General features: G+C 45.5%; 1 protein-coding gene across 1 annotated transcript; it reads right to left on the bottom strand.

The window, feature by feature from the left end:
* Window positions 1-10,597, bottom strand: zdhhc16b (zinc finger DHHC-type palmitoyltransferase 16b). Its single transcript, XM_069719366.1, has 10 exons — window positions 10,472-10,597; window positions 6,722-7,025; window positions 6,444-6,638; window positions 5,320-5,408; window positions 5,208-5,236; window positions 4,947-5,080; window positions 3,468-3,553; window positions 3,245-3,368; window positions 2,377-2,447; window positions 1-2,294 (listed from the first exon to the last, which is right to left on the bottom strand). Exons 2-10 carry the CDS (start codon window positions 6,998-7,000, stop codon window positions 2,192-2,194), a joined length of 1,110 nt encoding a protein of 369 aa, XP_069575467.1. The 5' UTR covers window positions 7,001-7,025; window positions 10,472-10,597; the 3' UTR covers window positions 1-2,191.
* Between the last annotated feature and the right edge of the window lie 12 nt (window positions 10,598-10,609).

The raw sequence follows: 10,609 nt of genomic DNA, 5'->3' as shown, positions 1-10,609 counted from the left end.
TTGCAAAAAGTTATTTTATTTTAAAAAGACAAGAGAAATCAAACCGGAGCACAGCTCCTATTGGTTATAAATGATGTCATAGCTAGACGTCACGTTTCAATGGCAACTACAGATCCAAACTTGTCCATCATGAAGTTACAAATGTGAGCATTTTGCTGTGGAATTAAAAATGATGTCACAGTGCCTGATTCACTTCTTCTAAGTGGCTCGATTTCAAGGCTCAACAACCAAACAAGGCACACCAAAATCTCTTTACAAGTTTAAGATGACTAAATTAGTAGGTTGTTTTTTTTGTTGTTTTTTTTTTACACCGAAACTGTCGAGGAAACAGATTGTTTCAAGTCAGAAATGTAAGAAAAGTGAATCAAACTCTTGGTTTTCCGCTCGTCTTTGGCACCAGAACATCAGTTCAGACCGGCGGTCTTCGGTCTCGTCAGCACACACAACAGTGGAACTGTTGGTGTAAACATGCAGAGTAGTAAACATCAAAACAACACGTTTGAAAAGGACACTGAAATCAAGAATTAGTATTGAAAACGCGTTTTCATCTCATGACTGGCGTCCGCCACACGTCAAACACGCCGATCGGAGACACAAACACACACTTATCATGGACAACCTGTACAATCACAACTTGAGGACGAGGTCTCGGCTCAGATCTCCGGTCAACGCCGAGTCGGGGATCAGTTCGGTCTGCCGTTAATGGTGCCACGTCGTGCACTTTGAGCGTCGGTGAATCGTGAGCACGTCGATGCTGACCGTGTAAACAAGCGAGACGTTTTCCTGTCCGTCGGCCCGTTAACACTCCAGCCTCACATGGAAGAGGAGCATCTGCAGCTTTGCAGCGCGAATCGACAGCACAACGCAGCTTTGATGGTGGGAGTGAAGCTAAATAGGATGAAGTTGTAAAAAAAACAAAAAACAAAAAAAACTTTCAACTAGACAAAGACGGAAACCATTTGCACAAAGAAACAAGCACATTAACAACACAGCAGGAAGAAGACGGCAGCGACCGATCTCAACAGAGCAGTGTGGAACTTTTGTCAGTCAGAGTAATTACAAAACCCTCCGCAGCCTTCGGCTACTATTGGAACTGAAATAAAAAGCACCAACAGTGACGTCACCCGCTGGTTTGCTAACGGCCGTTACGAAGCCTCGAGATCGGATATTGGCCGTCGCCATCTTGCTGGTTGGGAGTTCGGACCGTATTTGGACGAGCTGGTGAGGAGCAAGCGGTCGATATGACACGATCTGATCGGAAACCCGGTGACACTACGCCCCGCCCACCGATAGCCGTAACCTGACTGCACCTCAGACGTGTCGATCAAACAGACACGCCCCCCAAAAACACACCGTTTTAAGGATTATTTTTGAATTAATGACAGGATTATTTTCAGATGGACCACCGGAAGTCGAATAAGAAGGAGCGACTATAGCTAACAACACCGACATTACTCTTGGAAAAAATTTACTGACTTCGAATTTCACGAGAAGTTGAATGGGAGTCTATGGAGTCGGAGTTTTTTTTGGAGCCGGCCTCTGGTGGCACTCGGTGGTATTGCAGCTTAAGGCACTTCCGCATCGGCCTCATTTTTCAGACCCGGAAGCTACGAACACTTTTATAAACAGTCTGTGATCTAAACCCACGCAATACGACTCCTTCCACTCTTGATGCACTCAACCGGCCAGCACGGGAAAGTCTCACCAGACACCAGATTTAAAAACTGTGAAATACAGAGAAATGTATCAGTATGCAAAAGTCCTGCACTGTCAGTTTAAGTTCATGAAATCGTCCGGGCCTCCTTACATCATTCATCCATCTTTTCATCTCACTTTTTAAGAGTCTGGCGTGTCGGTGCAAAATATTCAGTTCAAGAAACGCACAACTACTCTTTGCTAAAGGTTGTGAGGACGAGGTTTGGGCTCCTCAGAGATGCCGGCCAGCAGCACCTGTAATTCAGTCCAGTCCCAGATCTGACCTACAGCAGCGTACGAGGCTGACGGGAGGAAAGGTGGGAAATGACAAATAATCTCAAGGTGACAAGTGGCTTCCATGTGGCTCCACCTTTCTATCAGCGCAAATCCCAACACGAGCAAAACGCTCTTGATTCGCGTTACTCCGTTTTCAAATGAAGTGAAGACAATGCAGGTGTGAAGGTTTTAGTAGGGTGGACATTTGAAAGGGTGACGGTCAGATGGCCATCGGGTCTCTCCTGGTGACGGTGCAGTCCCACATGAGGCCATCTCCGTTGGGCAGGTGGGTGGAGGGTAGCAGGACCCGCGTGAACCAGTGACTGAGGAGCAGAAGAACAAATGACATGAAATGTGGCTCAAAAGAAGGAGGTTTTTAATTCAAGGACTCCCAGAAAGACTCACCTCCTGTTCTCCACCCCAAACAGTAGCTTCCAGTTGGTCATTACGCCGTGATGATACGGATTCCTGAACACCTGCGTCGGAACATAAAGAAACATAAACACCTATTGTTGTGTTACGTATACATACAGTATATCGACGTGGTGTTTTGTACTTGACACCTGCAAAATCAATCTAATTCAAGTTTTTTTTAGGTTCAAATTTGCTACTTTGTGTGTTTGTCCATCATTAGAAGTTTTGTTTTGTTTTATCGAGGTCTTGGGTGCTGTGGTGAGTTTCCACAGTTTTGTGCAACAACAAGGACTTCATACTTCAACTTCAGATTTTTTTTTTTTTAATTTTTTTTTTATGTCTTTGCTGAAGCCTGCAGCGTTAGAAATCCAAATATCTTGCGTCCTTAGAGCTGCATCCTGAATGAACTTGGCTTGTGGAAGTCATTCTTGCCTTCAGCATAGTTGTCTTTTCCCCGTTCATTCATCTTCCACTTGGTGCACAAACGCCGGCATCAGCGTTACAATGACAGGAAAACCGTTTCACTGCATTCAGACCAAACAGTTCTCAGGACATTCAGGAGAGGAACCCCCCCCCCCCCCGAGAACTAAATAGGTTTGAAATACCTTTGACGTAACGCGACCCAAACGGAGCCAAATCGTCAAATCAGTCACACCGTGTCCTCCGATGTGCGCCGGCTTAATAAAGCCCAGTTCTTGGTATTGTGCGTCTCCATTTGAAACTCCTTCCTCTGCTGTTTTAAGCGGCTTCGCTCTTGGCTGGAGTTTACTGTGAGCTTACCGTTTACACCGTGTTTTAACACTGTGAAATAGTTCCTGCGGTCCAAAAACAAAAACCCCGGCTGCTTGTGTGTACGTACCCTCCCCTTCTCGTTCAGTCTTCTGGCCTCCTTGCGGTTGATGTGTCGCTCCACGTTGGTCTCTCCTCTGCAGATGAGGATGATGTGCCACAGCGTGAGTCCTCCCAGAGCTACTGACACCGAGCTGCAGGGGAGGGAGGGGGAGAGGGAGGGAGGGGGAGAGGGAGGGTCACGTCACAGCCTGAGCGGTCCGTCTGGTGTTTGTGTTCAGAGCGTTGCTCACCTGGTCAGCACCCAGAGGAAGATGATGCTCTTGTGAGCAGTGGTTTCTCTGGCGGTGAAGTCGGGGGGAGGCGTCTGATAGTAACTCTGAGGGGGACAGGAAACACAGTCGGTCTGCTGTCACGGTGTCACACTGGCGGCAAATACCGTTACTTCACATTCAGATGTGACCCGATGAGGTTTTGAGCTGCTTGTTCATCCCGGTCATTTCAACTCTGGGTCAAAACAATATGTACAATATGTTTAAAGTCGTGTTGGCGAGAGATCCCAAGACCCGGACGTCTGACGAACCTCAAGCCGAGTCGGTGTCGAAAGCTCGCAGCTGTTTGTTCGCCAGCTGGCACACCGGGGAGATCCTTGATCAGAGATAAATATGAGAGCGGACAGTGATGACGGATCGTTTTCAGCTCTCCCGTTTCGCTCACCGAGCTCAAATTCTGCCTTCGTACAAAACATTTCACTCTTGCTCCTCGCCGGGTCATCCCATCAGCAACACCTCGACCGACCGCATGAAACGAGCTCATCAGTTCAGGTGAAGAGCGTCTAAACAGAACCGGGGCATTGAGTTGGGTTTATGGGGTGGCGCTACAGTTGGGTATCGTTCAAAACTTTTCAGTACCGATACCTTGACCTCATTATTGAACGCTACTTTTTTTTTTAAATATATATATACATATAACAATTGTATAAAAGTCATTTTAAGAAAAAGAAAATGACTTTACACATTCCAGGTCTTTACTTTTCATCTAGTTTAGAGCGGGAAGGTGTAACCGTTCGATTTCTGCAGCTTCAACTTACCAGTGGTACACCAACGTCTCGCATCGTCTCATTAGACCTTACAATTTACCCATGTCCCTAAACGCCTCGCATCAACCATAACGCGAGCTATCGCTGGGCGTTACAATTTACCGATATTCCTTGAACACCTCACATGCAAGCTTTCAGAAGACGCTGCACTTTACCGACGCTCCCAATGTCCCCGAAACGTCCCACGGGGAGGCTACCGCCAGGTGCTGCAATTTACTGACGTTCCCCGAACGCTTCAGACAGATGCCATCTCTAGACGCCACAATTTACTGATGTCCCTAAATGCCTCACATCCAAGCTATTGCTGGACACTGTAATTGTTTTCCAATATTTCCTCCATGCTTCAGATAGATGAGATCTCGACTACAGTTTACAGATGTTCACTACATGCTTAAACATTCTGTTGGTAAACGCGAGCTTGCTGCTGCAGCCGAGCCTCCGGCCTGCAGTCACTGCAGCGCCTGCGACGAGTTTTAAAACATAAATGTATCCGTGCGGACGTCGTCTAGGTATCCAAATGTACCGAACGACAAGGAATCTCCTAATACTAGACATACCAATCTGCATTTGTATCGAAGTCCAACCTTGGGTGGCGTTCGGCTAAAGGGAAAAATTAAAAAAAATCTCCACCCACAGACGGTGGAAGTTAAAGGCGCTCTTCATCCAGCCTCACCTCCACGGCGCTGTACGCCTCCAGGAACAAGTCCCTGCTGCTGACGCTGCAGTAGAAGCAGCCCAGCGTCATGTAGACGCAGAAGCCGAAGAAGTAGCGATGGTTGAAATGACCCACGCAGTTGTTCAACCAGGCTGGAAACACGTTCAGGTCAATACGCACGACGAGAGGGAACACCAGAAAATACACTTTAAGAAACAAGGTATTCGTTTTCATGTATTTTCCTTCAGGGTTTTTGTGCGTGGCTGGATGGAAGGATACGACAGTGGTGGTCCATCTTCAAAACGCACCTGTGAGAGAAAAGAAACATTTCACTGTGAAGAATTAGACCAGAAACCGACAACGTTTGTGAACTCTCCACACGAGATCTTACACGTTGCAGATGCTGCAGTGATGCGTCCTCGGCGGTTTTGGAGTGATGCATTTCTTACAGATGGACACGGAGGGCATTTGAATTTTATCCTGAAATATACAAAATACGACAAGGAAGAGGACATATTATTGTCTTACTGGAACAACAGTCCAAATAAATGTTTACAATTTAAAGGAAGTGAACAGAGGGAGATTTTAACAAATGGACGTACCAACATGCTGCACATCCAACAACATCCTCGTGTTTTTTTGTAATCAATGTTTTAGACCAGCGGAGGGAGGCCGAGTTCATCGGTGCCTCAAAAAAAAAAAAAAAAAGGTTGAAGGGAACTTTGAAACTTTTATTTTGAAGGTGTCCAGAACTTCCACCGCTGCACTTTTATTTTGAAAGACACAGGTTTCCCGTATTTGCATTTTTACAAGCTTTAGAAAGCTCTCCGAGCTGACTGTCGTCTCCTCGGTGCTCCAGACCTCAGTCAAACATTCGCTGAATTTTTGTCGCATTACTTTTGGTCTCAGAAAAAAAGAGCTATTTTATTTTTTTCTGAATCTGGATCGTGCAAAAGCTTAACATTTGGCAAAATTTTAAGTGACACATGTAGAGTAAAGTGATTTTGATGAAATATCACAATTTTAAACTTAGATTTGTTTTTGTTTTTCTAGACAGAAGCATTCATGATTACTTCAAGAAGTGTCGGAAATGACAAAAAAATTGTTTTTGCAGTTTTCGGGCTCTTGAAAGATTTCATTATGGCAATAAAAAAAAAACTTTAAAAAAACATGCCTCTCAAACATGCCGGCGATTTTTTTTTTTTTGGAGATTAGAAGGTTAATTCACAATAATCTTCCTTTTTATTTCATACAGTTCAATTTAGACTCTTGAAACTTGATGAGCATCACCGATTTAAACTTGTTCCAAAAGAACGTGTGCCTTTAGTTTATTTCCTGTTTTTAACAGTGCATGAAGGCGTTGTGTATTACTAAACTTTTTTTTTTTTTTTTAAATAAATTTAAAACATTTGCCTCGCAATGTAAAAACTCAAGAAAAAAAAGTGTTTCCTGAGGTGAGACCAGCTGAGGACGGTTCCAGACTGTCTCCCCTTCAGGGCGCCAGGAGTTCGGTACCTTGGGTGGGTGTCCCGGGGACGTGGTGGTGGCCTTGTAGTAATGGAAGACCACCATGACGAGAAGCCAGTGGCCGCAGCACAGGTGCCAGACGGTCCAGTACACGGGGTACGTGCTGAGGATTGTGGGTAGGACGAACAGGTAGACGATGATCACGACCGAGGACGTCAGCAGGATGACGAGAGTCACGAACACCTGAGAGAGAGACAAGAGGGAGGCGGGTGAGGACGGGGAAGTAGGAAGGGTCGGCATCAAAGAGGAGGAAGAGGACGGCTCACCACTCCAAACCAGCGCGTCACGTTGTCCACGATCCAGTAGACGGGCTCGAACGCGCAGTCCAGCAGAGTGTCCGAGTTGGTGAGACTGTTGTAGTACAGCGACTGGAGGAGCAGCTTGCTGTAACTCCACAGGGCCGACAACCTGCCCCCGAGCCACGGCTTGCTCCCCCCGCCGCCGCCGCCGCGGCCTCCCCTCTGCAGGCGGCACAGCCGGCACCAGCGCAGCGCCAGTCGCATGGCCCGGGATAGCTGCCACCTCCAGCTGCTGCCCATGCGCATGCCACCGCCGCCTCTCCTACACACTCTGCCCTCCAGACACACGCACACGCACACGCACACGCACCAGCAGTGAGACACGCAGGCGGCGTAGAACAGCAGCTCTTCGTAACGGAGCCTGACGGCCGCCGAGGTTTCCATCGCCGCCTCCTTCAGGAGGAGTCAGAGCGGAGTCGGGGAACCAACAGGAGGACGAGCGAGCCGGAGAGGAGGCGGCGATGGCTTTCCTCGAGAGCACAAGACGTCCGGTTTGCCCGGATCCCCCGCGTGACGCATGTCTGTCACGGCAAACGAGGACAGGGGCTCTCGGCTAACGAGCTCCGCCCCGACAAATAAACTTCTCCTGTTAATAATTCACAGCAAATCCAGACCCGCTGGCCAAAACCACCTGGTGGAGACCAGCAGGGGAAATGCAGAGTGGTAACCCTGTAAGAGAAATGCAACGTGATGGATGTCTTAAGAAGGAAATGAAGTGGCTACCGGATCCTCCCGGGGCATCATTTCATGAAAGTGAGTATTGGTTACACAGATAAGACTCGTTCGGGTTCTCCAAAATAGGATGGCATTAATAATGAGGGACGTTAATCAGAGAGCTGAAGTAAAGCCGGGCAACAGGCTGCCATCTATATTTGGTCATTGTTTTGTTCTGCTTACACACAGTGTTGGAAAATTGCTCATGTCTAGAAGGAAACGGGAAATATGAGGCGTATGCCATCTGTCAAGTTCAAACTTGATGACACAAGTTTTCCTTTCAATCTTCATTAAAAAAAAAAAAAAAAAAAAAAGGGCAGCAGACTACTTTAATAATTAATGACCGCATTAATTTGATAGCATCAGAGTAATTACACAACACAACTTGATGGAACCCCATTTTTGGCAAGAAAATAAAAAGTTACAATGAAGCCCCTTTGTGTGTGTGTGTGTGTGTGTGTGTGTGTGTGTGTGTGTGTGTGTGTGTGTGTGTGTGTGTGTGTTCACGCCACCTTTTGAGGGGAGTACTGCATTACAACCAAACGCCGGTAAAAACAAGGGAAACGAGGAAGAATATAGTCGCATATACTAATAGATTTTTTTTGTTTATATTATAATGACCACTTGAATATTTATAAGTCGTGTCCCATCTCTAGTTGAAAGAAATACTAAGAAGCCATAGCGATATATGCGAGTGCAGCCGGAGGATCCTCCGGTAGAGATATGTCTGTCTAAAAGAGACCAAAAGCCAAACACACTCAGTGTGCTGTCGCAGAAAACATCATCTTTATATACGAGATGCTGCAACCAGGAAATATTTTTATTTCTGATGTTCCAAACCTTTCCTCATTTTTTTTTTTTTTTTCCCTTTTTACTGGCAGATCTGCGCTTCTACACGAACGAGACCTTTCACCTCCAACTCGGTATTTTAATTTGAAAACTGCTCGACCGCTTCGCAGCAGAAAAACCACACGGAGAGCCGGTTTCTTCTTTTTACGGGTTGAATTAAACACCTCGCCGCTCGGGCCGGATGACGTAACGGCTCAAATCGATATCACGACGTGAGAGAAATAAATATTCGGCGGCCTCCGAAGACACGCGGAGCAGCACGTCTGATCTCTGCACAGACAGGCTGCCGGCTGACGACACGGGATGTTTAGAGGCGTAACATTCGTCTCCATGTTGGCAGGCGAGAGGGAACATGGGAGCGTGGCACCCAGCGGGGCACTGCGGTCTCCATGGCAACCTGCCGCCCTAAATCGGTGTCTTAGAAGATCACTGCTTTAGCGTCTCCCTGTAATAAGCTCTACTTCGTCCTCTTCCTCTGTGCCGTCCCTCCGAGACGAGGAGGAGGAGGAGGAGGAGGAGGACGATGTATCTGCCAGTTTTCACTTTTAGACAGTCGACTGATATGCTCGTCAATTCGGAGGACATTCATCACTATTTTGACGTTATTATTTCAGTAATTCACCGAACATTTAAGTCTTCGCTTACTTTAATGAAACAGATTGAATGCTCAGATTACTGGAAAACGTTCCTCTCATTATCCGTCACAGTTTGCGACACAACACAGATGCCAATCGATGACTTCTACAGAGATAACTAAAGATCGTGTTTATCACTATTCCTCTCCGGTCCTTTTGTTTTCAGGCCCTTTCAGTCTTTATGTTGTGGCTGCACAGTTATGTAAGGCTGTCTGGCTGCTGGACTGCCACAGTAAAAGGTTTCCACGGTCTCTTCATCGACGTCCCTTCAGCTACGAAGTAATCAGCTGCAGCAAAATGTGAATCAAGAGTCGAAATTGACAGCGTACATCTTGGCATTAACAACTTCACAGTTATTTTAACCGTCACTGAAGCTGTTGTTTTACTGGACGGTCTTTCTGGTGATTTGGAGATGACACTTTCTGCATGTCGGGGGAGGCTGAAGTGAGACGTGAACAAAGACCAAAACACCTGCACCTGATTTATTTAAGAATAAAGTAAGAATTAAAATCACTTTTCCCTTCAGACGATGAGCCACAAACCTCCAGAGCAGCCAAACAAAAGTCAACAACAACATCTGTAATATAACAAAAGTTGAAAAAAGCCTTTTTTTCAGGCCTCAGTCAATTAATTGATTAATCAAGCAAAAGAAAATGAAACTTTTTTCAAATGAAAAAAAAAAAAAAATTCTACAACTTTCAGATTCCAGCTTCTTAAATGTGAATATTTACTATTTCTTTATACCGCCATGATCATAAATTGAGCATATTTTGGTTGTGGACTGTTGGTCGGAACAAAAGCAGACATTTAATGCTGCATTTTGGCCTTTGGGAATCACTTATTAACATTTTCACCATTTTATGACGTTTTAAAGACCAAACAGTTAATCAACTAATCGAGAAGATAATCAACAGATTACTTGATAACGAAAATATTCATTAGGTAATAATTATTAGTTGCAGCCCTACGTGATTGACATGATCAGACATTTATATCGACTAAATTTTGATTTATTTTTTTTAAGAGAGAAAATAATATTCAGAAATAATAATGATAAATAGGCAAATTTTACTTAGATCTCTAATAGTTGATATAACAATGCTAAATCGTGTATATAAGCCTTTCTTTAGGCATGTCATTATTTTGTTGTACCTTTACCTAAAGCTGATTAAATACTGGATTACAATATAGATATTAATGTGTGTCTCAGGACAGTAATTATATTATGATATATTATATTATAATAATATAGAAGACAGAAAAAGGTAACAAATGTCCACATGAAAACAGTAAATAAATAAAAGACAGAATCATTTTAATAAATATCTACTATTGACATTTAACTGGTATAAAATGATCCAATCAGCTCCAACATGTCACGCTTTAAGGTTAGCGTGCTAACTGCTAGCTGCCTGCAGCCGCCTCTAAACCGACCAGCGGTCAGAGTCGGGTTTAATCAACCCGGTAGACGGTGAAAGGACCGACTCGACACGGGGGGGGGAGGAGAGACAAACTCTACCTGGTCGGGAGAACCGGGCGGACGAGCGTGCAGCGCCGCGGTCAGGTCATGGCTCGGTTGAACGGGGGAACCGGGATCTGTCCTCCGACTGCAGCAGACCGACCGCAGAGAGCGGGGAGTCTCACGGAGATCGTATAT

This window comes from Brachyistius frenatus, unplaced genomic scaffold, assembly GCF_029030835.1.
Source record: "Brachyistius frenatus isolate BFR_SWC_R1_liver_20210118 unplaced genomic scaffold, ASM2903083v1 Contig_213, whole genome shotgun sequence".
NCBI classification, from domain to species: Eukaryota; Metazoa; Chordata; class Actinopteri; family Embiotocidae; genus Brachyistius; species Brachyistius frenatus.
Note: the sequence above shows the minus strand (reverse complement) of the source record. Positions and strands in the feature narration are given on the sequence as shown.

What these genes read in the sequence shown, in the direction of transcription:
- zdhhc16b (XM_069719366.1), bottom strand. Translation starts at nt 7,000, where the DNA reads ATGCGCATGGGCAGCAGCTGGAGGTGGCAGCTATCCCGGGCCATGCGA. An exon ending in GAAGATGGACCACCACTGTC is followed by an intron (nt 5,081 to 5,207) that starts GTATCCTTCCAT and finishes ACGTGTTTCCAG; the next exon opens with CCTGGTTGAACAACTGCGTG. An exon ending in GACTGAACGAGAAGGGGAGG is followed by an intron (nt 2,448 to 3,244) that starts GTACGTACACAC and finishes GTTCCGACGCAG; the next exon opens with GTGTTCAGGAATCCGTATCA.